The 14758-nt window shown below is 48.0% G+C and overlaps 2 protein-coding genes across 2 annotated transcripts in view; both read right to left on the bottom strand.

Moving 5' to 3' along the window:
- LOC140116870 (uncharacterized) overlaps positions 1-14758 on the bottom strand; it is a 401113-nt gene that overhangs the window by 43730 nt on the left and 342625 nt on the right.
- Positions 7427-10966, bottom strand: LOC140119850 (uncharacterized). The gene is made up of 5 exons (XM_072139274.1): positions 10766-10966; positions 10558-10681; positions 10152-10444; positions 8747-8804; positions 7427-8302 (listed from the first exon to the last, which is right to left on the bottom strand). Exons 2-5 carry the CDS (start codon positions 10640-10642, stop codon positions 7581-7583), a joined length of 1158 nt encoding a protein of 385 aa, XP_071995375.1. The 5' UTR covers positions 10643-10681; positions 10766-10966; the 3' UTR covers positions 7427-7580.

The following is a 14758-nucleotide window of genomic DNA, read 5'->3' as shown; positions in this document are numbered from 1 at the left end:
TACAGTCATCTATGGAGAGAAAGATCATAGCTATTAAAGGGATATTCCAGGAATAAGTATAATTCATTTTCAAATGGGTCATTAAAATATAAGCCAATACGTAATTAGTAGTTATTTAAAATTTGTCGCCATGTACAGAGCAGTGCGAGGCTTATTTTCTGCATAGTTTTACTTCTCAGTGATGGAATTTATTATTCCGTGGCATGTACTGGGAAGCTGGAAAAAAAATTCCATATGTGGTGAAATTGGCAAAAGATTGCCGCTCCCAAGGGGTTAATGCTCACAGCAAACCCCTGCCTCTGTATGATGAGGGGTCACCCCGCGAGCCCTCCTCATACAACGTTAGCACGTTGAGGGAGAAAATACTTTTCAGCGCAGTGTGAAAGTGAAAGAACATTACTACTACATCATCATCTACAGAAATAGCAGCGTCTAGCAGCACTGTGCTCATGTTAAGCCTGTTATTCTCTGTACACATCACACACCACATCTTCCCCGTCCTTGGTTGTGCAGTCAGATTTGTCTTCTACAATTTCCTTGTAGATCTCCATATCTGTCACATGGAGCAACTAATACCAGGTTTGTCCATTGCATACGAGGCGCTGGCCCTTTGTGCAGCCAAAACTGGTGGTGCCGGTCTAACAATGACTGGAAGAGGAGGTAAAAGGAGGCCAGGAGTGATGTCCTGCAATCCTTAGTGGTGAAAGTATTTGCCCCACAGGGATTCCTAGCACACCACCACATTAACCCAGTGGGCAGTTATAGAGATGTAACGTCCATGCCCGCGCTTACTGGTCCACATATCAGTATCATATTATATTATATCAGTGCCCACCTCCTCCCTCTGCCCCATCCAGAGAGACAGTGATGACATTGAGTTTTCTATTTGCGAGAATCGCCAAGATGATGCCATCGCTCTCTACCTGGGACGGAGGAGATATAGATACAGACTGATCCGACCCCTGGATGTGACCTCTCCCTGCAATGTATAAGGGAAGAATAACCCACAAGATACATGAAAGGCTCTTACCCTCCTCTGTCACTGATGAGGGGATTTCCTCTCCGCTCCTCCTTCCACCACAACTTTCCTGGAAAGATCCAACATGAAGGACATGAGAAAACAAGGAAATGTCTCCAGAGATTCTCTTATATCCAAGTGATGGACAGAAACCTCCAGAACCAGGAACTAAGGGGAATAATCTCCTGCAGGAGGAGATGTTTGTTGATTTTGTTCTTCTTTGTAAACTGATTAATGGATTGTATTGGAGCACAGCACAACCAAGCTTAGCTAGGAGAGCTGCCAACCTTTTCAGGTCATGCTCATTACTCCTCCCCCTGGAAGAATTGGCGAATGAGAAGAGAAAGGAGGGAAAGAGGGAAATCTGAGGGAGATGGTGGGAGAGAAGGGAGAGACGATGATCCTGAGGTAAAAGTTGGAGAGGAGAATAAGAACAAGGTCTAGAGATGAAAGAGAAGAGAGAGACAAACGTGTAGAGAGATAATCTCTGTTATCATAGGGACAAGGGTTTCCTACACTAGAGAGATAAGGCGGCCATTACTCTGCTGACAGGATCCTATAATGAGAGACACAGATACGTGTGAGGGAAAGGACTGACAGGATTGTTAGAAGCAAATAAGAGAAAGATACAGATGTGTGTGAGAGAAAGATCAACCGGGGCCTGGGGGCAAGTACTGAGCACCAGCCCCTTACCACCAACCACCATCCTAGTGTGACCCAAGTCAGGTTCTATGGTGAAGTTCATTAAGGGAGAAGATGGAGACCTGCAGGTGATGTACTAAATAGATCCGACTTATTACTACAATTCCATACTCTTCCTCCACTAATAATACTAAGAGGAGCCATAGACCCTCCACCCACTGCTGCTGGAGAAGGTAAGTAGCTTCATTACATCCATCTATAGAGGATTCACAGGAACTTCAGCTCCACCTACCTGATGATCCAGTGGGACGTTCTCCTCCGGTTCCTCTTTAATATCTCGGGAATCTTCAGGACTGGGACATCTCTCTGGTTCCTGTGTAATATCTCGGGAATCTCCAGGACGGGGACATCTCTCTGGTTCCTGTGTAATATCCCGGGAATCTCCAGGACTGGGACATCTCTCTGGTTCCTGTGTAATATCTCGGGAATCTCCAGGACTGGGACATCTCTCTGGTTCCTGTGTAATATCTCGGGAATCTTCAGGACGGGGACATCTCTCTGGTGGATTTCTCTGACTGGATCCATCTATAGGAAATATACACAGTGACTGATACATTGTCTATATGTGATGATGAGATGATGGAGGAGGTGACCTCACACCTGCTCTGTCCTCTATAATCAGGAAGGTCTCCTCTTACCTGGTGATGTGAGGGGCTGGTGGTCCTCCATCATGATGTCCTTGTACTGGTCCTTGTGTCCTTCTATATACTCCCACTCCTCCATGGAGAAATAGACAGTGACGTCCTGACACCTTATAGGAACCTGACACCCACAATGACACAGTCATCACCCAGACCCCTCCCTTGTGTTATTGTACAATGTCCCAGCATTCCCGGCAGCGCTCACCTCTCCGCTCAGCAGCTCAGTGATCCTGGAGGTAAGTTCTAGGATCTTCTGCTCATGTATCAGTGAATGAGGTGGAGGCTCGGTGATGGGGCTCTGGGTCCATCCTCCTGACACACGGGGGGTCACACACTCACCAGACGACTTCTTCACTACTGTGTAATCCTGTGTATGGGGAGACACTGATCACTACATAGATCCTAAGAATCCTTCACCTCTCCAGTCATTTCCCGCTGTTATTCCTAGAGATAAGAGCCGTGTCCTGGGAGACTCTCACCTCTCCGGTTATCAAGGAGATCATCTCCAGGGTGAGCTCCAGGATCCTGGCCGCCATCTGCTCTCTGTCCTTCTCCCGGATCCCTGGTGGATCATTGATGGAAAGGATCATCTTTAGGAGAAACCTCTGGGAGTCCTGGATCTATAGAACCTGAGGAAACATGACAAGAACTAAGAGCAAACTCTATATGAAGCAATTGTGTCCATGGCATGTGTGATGTGCCAGATGGGGATTCTCCAGACACTGGAGGGGAGGTCACTGGACTGAGGGAGGAGTGATGGCGCTGGACTGTGCCGCTCCTCACTGATAGCACATACTGGACCCCACATGGAGGGACCTGGAGCATGCTGGGAGTTGTAGTCCCTCCATATAGTGTGTGTGCTTCTGGAGCATGCTGGGAGTTGTAGTCCCTCCATATAGTGTGTGCTCCTGGAGCATGCTGGGAGTTGTAGTCCCTCCATTTAGTGTGTGTGCTCCTGGTGCATGCTGGGAGTTGTAGTCTCTCCATTTAGTGTGTGTGCTCCTGGAGCATGCTGGGAGTTGTAGTCCCTCCATATAGTGTGTGTGCTCCTGTAGCATGCTGGGAGGTGTAGTCCCTCCATATAGTGTGTGTGCTCCTGGAGCATGCTGGGAGTTGTAGTCCCTCCATATAGTGTGTGCTCCTGGAGCATGCTGGGAGTTGTAGTCCCTCCTCTGGTCACTTACCTCTTCTCTCCTCAGTGCAGGACACTCTCTACCCCACACATGTCCTCCAGCTCCACTAGTCATGTGACCCGTGGAGTGTGATGTCACTGAGGGGCGGGGCTCCTGCTCACTATCCACTAGTCATGTGACCCTGGGAGTGTGATGTCACTGAGGGGCGGGGCCTAGTAGTAGGACAGGCAGCAGATGTAGTGTATATTGAAATGGTGGATGAAGGACCTGTGATGATGTAATATATCATGTGATCAGTGTGGGCGGGGTCTAGTTATTAGATGACACAACTGCTCTGAAGAAGAGAGAAGAATCAGATGATACCTTTATGAGGAGAACTGAGTATATTTGATGTTGGAGCTTTGGAGAATACTAGTTCTCTTCATCAGACATGATGTTATACATGAAACAGAAAATCCACAGCATTTTATCCACAGAGATTAAAAAAAACTCACAAGAAAACAACAGATTGATAAATACAGGGACATCTCTTTTATGACAGGACGGCAATAAACAGACTAAAAACCTGTGAGGCGAGACAGAGCCCTGGCTCTTATCTGCTTGTGGCCTCCAGGTCAGAGGTCGGGGGTCATGAAGCTCCATGAATGGTAAGACACTTTGTAAGGTGTTGAATCTCTGCAGTAATTTATACTCGGATTCTTTCCTTTCCCTCTGTGTCTTGTAATGTCCCATTATAATAGTAATCTGCAGATCTCCCATAGTGAGGTCCTCTCTGGAGAAATGTGCAGCCACGGGGAGATCTTTCCTTTCATGTCTAATATCAGATCGGTGCGAGTTCATGCGCTGATGGAGGCTCTGGATGTTTCCCCAACATTAAGGCCTGTGGTTGGACACTGCTGACACATAATAAAGTAGACCACATTAGAGGACCTGCAGGAAAAGGTTCCCTTGCTCTCATGTACCTGCTGTGATTGAGGTACCTGGTCACCCGTGTGAATGTGCTGCACGTGTTACACCTGCTTTGCAGGCCGGTGAGGGGCCATTTTCTGTTTCTGGTTTGATGGTTCCCGGAAGGACAGGAGAGGAGGGACTGGGAATGTTTCTTTTAGTCTCGGATCTTTATGCAGAATCGGTTGGAGTTCCTTGGTAATATGGCGTAGGATCTCCAGTTGTGGCTGTAAGTGACTACTAGGGGCACTCCGGCCTCCTGCTGGGTCTCCTTACATGTGAGTAACTCCTCTCTGTTGATGGCTGCAGCTTTTCTTATTTGGTATCACCTGATTTCTTCACTCTTCTTCTAGTTTGTGACTGCTCTGAGACTTTTCCATCTTGGACAGTGAGGCAGTAGGGGTGCGTTTACAAGTGTCAAAATACACCAGCGGCATCCGCCAACAGGGCGCGGTGCACCAGCATATATATGCAGTGTCCAGCACCCCAAGTCCTGCAGCACCTCAGAGACACCTGGTGGGGGCCAACCACTAACTGTACACGGGAGATCAAGACACACATGCAGATGCAGTCTAGGACACCTCAGTGCTTGGATACAGTCTAAGACACCACAGAGGCTGGATAACAATAATACTAATAATTCTTTATTTGTATAGCGCACACAGATGCCGCACAGAGTTTGCCAAATCGGTCTCTGTCCCCAATGGGGCACACAATCTATTCACCTACCAGTATGTTTTGGAGTGTAGGAGGAAACCGGTGGACCCAGAGGAAACCTACGCAAACACGGAGAGAACATACAAACTATTTGCAGATGTGGACCTGGATGGGCTGCTAGTGCAATGTAGGATTTATACAGTCTAGGACACCTTGGTGGTGAAATGCATTCTAGGGCACTGCGGCAGCTAGATGCCTCGGTGGTGGGATGCAGTCTAGGACAGCTTGGTGGTGAGATGCAGTTTAGGATGACTTGGGCATTGGATACTGTCTAGGACACCTCAGTGGTTGGATACAGTCTAGGACACCTGGGGGGTTGGATACAGTCTAGGACACCTCGAGATGCAGTCTAGGACACCTCGGCGGTGGGATGCAGTCTGGGACACCTCGGCGGTGGGATGCAGTCTAGGACACCTCGGCGTTGGGATGCAGTGTAGGACACCTCGGCGTTGGGATGCAGTGTAGGACACCTCGGCGTTGGGATGCAGTGTAGGACACCTCGGCGTTGGGATGCAGTGTAGGACACCTCGGCGTTGGGATGCAGTGTAGGACACCTCTGTGGCGGGATGCAGTTTAAGACACCTCATGGTAGGATACAAGCTAGGACAACTCCATGGTTGGATACAGCCTAGGACACCTCAGTGGTTGGATGCAGTCATAAACACCACAGAGGCCGGATACTTATAATTCCTTTATTTATATAGCGCACACAGATTACGCAGCGCTGCACAGAGTTTGCCAAATCAGTCCCTGTCTCCAATGGGGCTCACAATCTAATTAACCTACCAGTATGTTTTGGAGTGTGGGAGGAAACCCATGCAAAAACGGAGACAACATCCAAAAACTCCATGGCTGGATACAGTCTAGTACACCTCAGTGCTTGGATAAAGTCTAGGACACCTCTGGATGCAGCCTAGAAAACCTTGTTTATTTTTTCAACCCCTCTAGGGTACTTTATCCCAAGTGGGTCTGATTGTTCCTACCATAGACTGCATTACAACTCTATTGCAGTATATGGCAGTTTTCCTATGCATCTGCCCCCAGCACATTGTTACAGATCTGCAGAAATGACAGGTCCTGGAGTCTTGTATAAACCCCATGCGGTCATAGTTACAGATCATCACTTCCCGATTACATCACAGGGAATGACAATCTGAGTTAATATGGTGGAGGTCTCGGTCTGCCGGTTTTTAAATGCCTCGGGCAACATTGAACACCCAAAGGGGCTGCAGTACACTCCCTGTGCCAACGTACAAATATGAACAAAGGCAACTATTAGAAGGTGCGAAGGGAGACTAGGCTGGTTTAGCGATTATCCCACATCATGTCATTAGGCTTCCTGAAAGTCATGCTTGATGTTAAGGTTGCTGCCTCACAAGGTAGCTAAGATGCAGTGTTTTCCTCATCCCCATCCTGGTATTTGCATATTTCCCCCAGTGGAACATCAATGGCTGTAAGTCTCCACATAATTGGAGAGGTGACAAAGTCTTTAGATTCGTCATCAGCTGGCTACCTACACTTCCCACCGGCGGCAAACTACTTACCCCCAGTCCTTTATTTGTGACCCATGTGCCATTGGGGGGTCGTCTTGTGTGCCAAAGAAGCTACAAACTAGGACCTGGTTTATGCCCCGACAGCTGGCTCATGGGGCTTTAGAAGCTACGGCTGTGTGTATGAGCCCATAGAAGGACACGGGGAGGTGCGCTATATGGTAAAATAACAGCTACCACACGTTTGTGTGCCTCTGCTTTAGACACTTTTGATCAATCTGCCCCATTGTTTTTAATTTTCTAAAATATTGAAACCTAAAAATGGTTTCCCTATGGAGCAGCGATGACGAACCTTTACGAGAACGAGTGCCAAAAATACAACCAAAGACAAGACCATTTAAGCAGCTTCTTATTGCTCCCTGCTCTGGTACAACATTCAATCGTATAGGCATCCTGAGGACACCAATACATTAGAATAAAAGATGGGGAATTCAGATCATCATTATAGCTTCCCTAGAATTGCAGGGCCCGGAGCATGACCTCCAATAACTCCTCCTCCGACTCTTTTGTGTCCTGTCTGGTCAACTCTGTGCTATGGTTATTGCCTGGGTGCCCAGAGAAGGGGCTCCGAGTGCCATCTTTGAAACTTGTGCCATAGGTTCGCCACCACTACTATTGAGGTTAACATGAACTCTGTGTGATGTTTAAATCTAGGACCTTGATTTCTATCTCAAAAACATTCCACGTTCTTCTCATGAAAATGGCTTCTCTCCTGTGTGAATTCTCTAATCATTCTCTAGAACAGATTTATTAGTTAAATATTCCTCACATAAAATGCATGCATATTGCTTCTCCCCTCTATACATCGCAATGTAACATTTCTGGGCAAAACATTTCCCACATAAGAGTCACTTTTTACACGTGTGAATTCTTAAATAGTTAATAAAACTGGATTTATAAGCAGAACATTTTCTGCATTCGATGCATCATCTTGGGGAATGTTTTCCTCCCCTGTGTGACTTTTTTCATGCTCCACAAGAGCCGACTTCCGGTTGAAAGATTTCCCGCACTGACTACAAGAAAATGGCTTCTCCCCTGTGTGAGTTCTCTGATGCTTGATAAGATGCGGCCTTTGGACAAAACATTTCCCACATTCCGAACACGTAAATGGCCGCTCCCCTGTGTGAGTTATACGATGTCGCTCAAGATCAGATTTCTGGCGAAAACCTTTTCCACATTCCGAACATGAAAATGGCTTCTCCCCCGTGTGAGTTCTTAGATGCATCAGAAGACTTGACCTTTGGGTGAAGCTTTGTCCACATTCTACACATGAGAACGGCTTTTCCCCTGTGTGAAGCCTCTCGTGTTCAACCAGAGCGGATTTATAGGTAAAGCTCTTCTCACATTTTGAGCAAGAAAATGGCTTCTCCCCTGTGTGAATTCTCTGATGTATAACAAGAGCCGATTTTCTGGTAATACGTTTTCCACACACCGGACATGGAAATGGCCCTTTTTCTCTGTTCTCGTGAACGGAAAGATCATGTTTATTTTTAAAACGTTGCCCATAATCAGAAGATAACTGTCCAAATTGTGATCGATCATCGGCTGCTTCATGATGAAGAGGAGGATAGAAGTCGTTCATCTGGTCTTCACCTGGAATAAAATACCCATACATCATAATTATCTATACAATAACCAAGACGTGTATCACCATACAGATGACACATCAGAGCTGTACATTCAGCATATAGAAATGTACGGTGGCTGGTAAGGACATCTTCCTGCTCCTGCTTCTGCTACACTGCTTTGTAGGCGAGCCCAGAATCCAAAAATATAAAAACACACATAATGGCAAAGTGATATCTGGTCCTATACATTCTAGAGATGACCTGCTGTCAATAAATGAATATAGATATAACACAGTTGGTGCCCTCTACTTTCCATAATATAGAGAGCTGGATTTTGCAGGGGAACCACCAGGTCACTACCTCTTGGAGTAGTCTACATTGTGTCAGGTCTAGTGAAAACTGTTTTAACAGGTGGAATTAAGCATAAAATGTAGAGGAATAACCCACAAGATACATGAAAGGCTCTTACCCTCCGATGTCACTGATGAGGGGATTTCCTCTCCGCTGATTGTTCCAACCAAAATCTCCTGCAAAAAAATCCCACATGAAGGACATGAGAAAACAGGAGAAGGTCCATCTTAGTTCCTCCAAGTGAAGATCAAACATCTCTAGTGGTTGTTATGGCTGTACATGTGACTCCTCACCCGCAGTCGCTCTCTCTGCCTCCCGCTTGTGGTTGCTTTTTTTGATGCGCAATGGCGCCCGTTACTTTATCAATGTCCACAGCCTAAACTTCGAATTCAAGAGGGCAACGGTCCTGGACTTTGTCAGGAAAGTTTCTCCTCATATAATATGCTCACAGGAGACCCATCTAAAGGGGAAGAAAGTGCCAGGGTGGTGCCGGGATTTCATGCTACCCTGCCTACTTCCCGACTTTGCTCCTGTGCTGCTTGTCTCGACCTTCTGCCAGTTCCCGACCAGACTTCTGCCTCAAGATTTTATACTACGCCTTTATACTCCTGTCCTGACCTATCTCTACGTCCCCGACACTGGATCTGTGCTGCCTGTCCTGACCTATCTCTACGTCCCCGACACTGGATCTGTGCTGCCTGTCTCGACCTTTTGCCTGTCCCCGACCACACTTCTGCCTCATGACTTTGTACTACGCCTTAGCCGCCAAAGCGGACAAAGTCACGCCTGTGGAACGACCTGGTGGTACCACACCGCAGCAAGTCCAACCCGCTTTGCGGTAAGCTCTGGTGAAAAGCAGGTACCACTTAGACTCCGCTCCCAGCTGTCGGCTTATGTCATCATCCACGGTGGTCCAGTGGATCCTCTACCCGTGGTGCCTGACAATGACATGTCTCTGCCCCCCCGCCATGCAGGGATGCCCATTACTCCCCATTATTTGTGTAGGAGATTTTGTCCCTGACCAATTTGTGGAGTTGGAAGTCTCCTTTCTCTGTGCACATGGCTCCAATGCATTGTACCCCTTCCTCGTACATGTTTTGTTAATTTTATATAAGTAACTGCTTAGAGCTAACACCCAACACCCCCAAGTCATGAACGGTGAATGTCGGTAAGTGCTTGAAGGAGTTTGTCAGAGTTTGTCACTTTTGATATCAGTATTTTTACCTTTAATACTTGTCTAGTGAAATAGTAGTTTTGTTTGGTGGATATTCTTTTTTACTTTATTTCAGGGGGTAAATGCCGCTGGTTGACATTGTGCTATTTGCATCTACACGACAGAAGTCTACATTTATCTGCACAAGGACTAATTGTCAATGAGATGTCAGAACAACTAAAACTTTACCAAAATCTAAACAGTAAATCATTAATAGTGACAACTCCCCACAACCACCACCACTGGAGAAGGTCAGTAGCTTCATTACATCCATCTATAGAGGATTCACAGGAACCTCAGCTCCACCTACCTGATGATCCAGTGGGACGTTCTCCTCCGGTTCCTCTTTAACAACATGGAAATATAGAGGACTGGGGCATCTCTCTGGATCCTCCGGATAATCTTGGAAGTCTTCAGGACTGGGACATCTCTCTGGTTCCTGTGTAATATCTCGGGAATCTCCAGGACTGGGACATCTCTCTGGTTCCTGTGTAATATCTCGGGAATCTCCAGGACTGGGACATCTCTCTAGTTCCACTTTAATATCTCGGGAATCTTCAGGACTGGGACATCTCTCTGGTGGATTTCTCTGACTGGATCCATCTATAGGAAATATACACAGTGACTGATACATTGTCTATATGTGATGATGAGATGATGGAGGAGGTGACCTCACACCTGCTCTGTCCTCTATAATCAGGAAGGTCTCCTCTTACCTGGTGATGTGAGGGGCTGGTGGTCCTCCATCATGATGTCCTTGTACTGGTCCTTGTGTCCTTCTATATACTCCCACTCCTCCATGGAGAAATAGACAGTGACGTCCTGACACCTTATAGGAACCTGACACCCACAATGACACAGTCATCACCCAGACCCCTCCCTTGTGTTATTGTACAATGTCCCAGCATTCCCGGCAGCGCTCACCTCTCTGCTCAGCAGCTCAGTGATCCTGGAGGTAAGTTCTAGGATCTTCTGCTCATGTATCAGTGAATGAGGTGGAGGCTCGGTGATGGGGCTCTGGGTCCATCCTCCTGACACACGGGGGGTCACACACTCACCAGACGACTTCTTCACTACTGTGTAATCCTGTGTATGGGGAGACACTGATCACTACATAGATCCTAAGAATCCTTCACCTCTCCAGTCATTTCCCGCTGTTATTCCTAGAGATAAGAGCAGTGTCCTGGGAGACTCTCACCTCTCCGGTTATCAAGGAGATCATCTCCAGGGTGAGCTCCAGGATCCTGGCCGCCATCTGCTCTCTGTCCTTCTCCCGGATCCCTGGTGGATCATTGATGGAAAGGATCATTGTGATATATCTGAAAAAGGAAACTAGAGTAACATAATCTATCACTTCCTTCCCGTTGTGCACCCCCCTAGTCCTTTGTGATGATGGCCCCCCTGTATACCTGTGCAGGTTGCTCGCCTATGTTAACATCCCTGCTGTGATATTGGGGGATGTTTTGCATGTGCTTCTGGGGCCTTTGGTAATTTTTGAGATTTTTGGATGTTTTTACTCTCACTGCATATGTTGCCTTCTATGAGTCTTTTGTTTTAATTTTATGCTCTTTCCTGTACCCCAAAAATTTCCAAGAATGTTTAATATGGAAAAAAAAAATGTATGACTTCATATGTCTGTTGTACATGCCCTGAAATAAATGCGGTTCCTTGAGAACCACCAAGAAGCAAATATGAGAATGTGGACAGCTGTGGCTGTGAAGAGGGTGGTGCTGGTAGGTGGAGTGGTCGAACGCTGGGTAGTCCTGACCCATGGTTGTGCACTATAAGTGGCGCCTGCCCAACGAAGGATTGTCTGCAAGCGCTGCCTGAAGTCTGTAGCCTCTCAATGTCTGCATTATGTGCTGGTGCATGACGAAACAGAGTATGATCAATTCTCCCCATAGTATAGTATCTCACACCAAGTGGGAAGAAGATAGGACCACCTCCCGGGATGCTATACCTCCTACACAGATTCTCTACATCTCACACCAGGGAAGCTGGAAGGAGTTCATCCAATTCCACTGCATCATTACTTCCATTCTAGGGGAAGTAAACAAAAAATAATCAAGCGACACCACCAGGGCTCTGGAGTCGGTAAGCCAAATGCCGTAAGCACCAAAACGGTCACCAACACAGACTGTTTGTTTGGTCCCTCTAGAGTTACTGAGATAAATGTAAGCTCCTTCTCGGTACTGGATTCCTCTGATCTGTAGCAAAGAAGCTTCACTACTGAGCATGTACATAAAGTGCAGCCGCATTCATCTCAACTGAAAGCCTAGGACAGGGGTGTCCTGCACCCTGCTGACAGTCAGAGCCCTTTGAGTTCTTTCATAACTGGTGGAAGTGTTCATGTTTAGAAGTCCTTCTTAGTCCCGAATCCTTTCTCGCCGCCCCACTCTGTGTCCTCCTCGCTGCTCCCAGATCCTCTCCCACTGCTGAGCTCTCTGTCCTGACTCCCGATGCTGGTTCAATGCTCTAATGTCAGGCCTTAGAGAAGAGCGACCCCCGGAGAAGACCAAGGAGAGGTAAGTACTTGTCATCTGTACTGGTCCTGGATCCTCTCCTGCTGCTGGTACCACCAGATCCACAGAGCAGAGCGACACATGGAGGAGAGAAGAAGCTGCAGTGTGGAGCAGGGAGCAGATTGATTTATTTTGCTTTGCTCTGGGGTCTCCATTATTAGTGTTTGCTCTTATTGCAGTATTTAGGCTCGGGGGTGCTATTTATTGCTGTACGGTGCTTGTTGGTGCCTCTGGGGTGTTGGCTACTGATGTGGCCCCTTAAGAGTCGAGCAGTATAACAGTACGGACCTTGGACCCATAAATGATCTTCACCCCAGGCCTAAATCCTTAGATCAGGAATAGAGCAGACACTTAAAGGAAATGTCATGAGTTTTTTATTTTATTATACGCGGTATTTGTGATGTGAGGTGGAGATAGTCGGCGTCGATGTCCTGCTTCTTTGCCCGATAACTTTATACCCGAGTGCTGACGGAGGGCCGGAAGGGACCCAAACGCATAGAAGGATAAGGGGGCCACAGTGCTGTGGACCATAGTGCATAAAAAATCCCAAATTAATGATAAAAGGGGTTGGGTCTCTCTCTTATATAAGTTGCACTTGTGCCTTTACTGCCTTGTGGATGACCCATGAATGGTGATCAAGTGATTCTCCTGCTGCTTCTTGGGTTCTATAGCACCGAGAGACGAGCTGCTGGTGTCACCTTAGGCGTGTGGACCTGTGATCTACAGAACTGGAGCTACAGGCAGGTACAGACATAGGAGGAGAAGCGACAGCAGATCCCATGTCCATCTTGCTTCTTTCTCCTGGATCTCTGGATTTTAGTAGGGAAACGGCCGAGATGTCTCATAAAGAGGAAATTTCACCTCCGACTGGAGGGGCTCGGAGTATAAAGGGGCAAAAACTGCTGATAGGTTCCCTTTAAGACTCAATTGGGAGGATTCCCGCTGCTTAAATGATATCTACCACCAGTAACATCGAGATTAGCATAAACCACGCCTCCAGCCCCTCCTCTCTAACAGAACAGACATAAGACTGGTCAGATACCGGGACTGATATCTCCACAACTGCAGGGGCTAGAAAGATAATCCCAGGAGCCCCTGAATCTGTGCAGCCGCCACTACAGCCTGTATAGAGCAGCATCGCCTCCACATGGTCCTGTATACAGCAGCATCGCCTCCACATGGTCCTGTATACAGCAGCATCGCCTCCACATGGTCCTGTACACAGCAGCATCACCTCCACATGGTCCCGTACACAGCAGCATCACCTCCACATGGTCCCGTACACAGCAGCATCGCCTCCACATGGTCCCGTACACAGCAGCATCGCCTCCACATGGTCCCGTACACAGCAGCATCGCCTCCACATGGTCCCGTATACAGCAGCATCGCCTCCACATGGTCCCGTATACAGCAGCATCGCCTCCACATGGTCCCGTACACAGCAGCATCGCCTCCACATGGTCCCGTATACAGCAGCATCGCCTCCACATGGTCCCGTATACAGCAGCATCGCCTCCACATGGTCCCGTATACAGCAGCATCGCCTCCACATGGTCCCGTATACAGCAGCATCGCCTCCACATGGTCCCGTATACAGCAGCATCGCCTCCACATGGTCCCGTACACAGCAGCATCGCCTCCACATGGTCCCGTACACAGCAGCATCGCCTCCACATGGTCCTGTACACAGCAGCATCGCCTCCACATGGTCCTGTATACAGCAGCATCACCTCCACATGGTCCTGTATACAGCAGCATCACCTCCACATGGTCCTGTATGCAGCAGCATCACCTCCACATGGTCCTGTATGCAGCAGCATCACCTCCACATGGTCCTGTATACAGCAGCATCACCTCCACATGGTCCTGTACACAGCAGCATCACCTCCACATGGTCCTGTACACAGCAGCATCGCCTCCACATGGTACTGTATACAGCAGCATCGCCTCCACATGGTCCCGTACACAGCAGCATCACCTCCACATGGTACTGTATACAGCAGCATCGCCTCCACATGGTCCTGTATACAGCAGCATCACCTCCACATGGTCCTGTATACAGCAGCATCACCTCCACATGGTCCTGTATACAGCAGCATCGCCTCCACATGGTCCTGTATACAGCAGCATCGCCTCCACATGGTCCTGTATACAGCAGCATCACCTCCACATGGTCCTGTATACAGCAGCATCGCCTCCACATGGTCCTGTATACAGCAGCATCGCCTCCACATGGTCCTGTATACAGCAGCATCGCCTCCACATGGTCCTGTATACAGCAGCATCGCCTCCACATGGTCCTGTATACAGCAGCATCGCCTCCACATGGTCCTGTATACAGCAGCATCACCTCCACATGGTCCTGTATACAGCAGCATCGCCTCCACATGGTCCT

This window comes from Engystomops pustulosus, chromosome 2 (assembly GCF_040894005.1).
Source record: "Engystomops pustulosus chromosome 2, aEngPut4.maternal, whole genome shotgun sequence".
Classification (NCBI taxonomy): Eukaryota; Metazoa; Chordata; class Amphibia; order Anura; family Leptodactylidae; genus Engystomops; species Engystomops pustulosus.
This window is presented reverse-complemented; position numbering and strand designations above follow the sequence as displayed.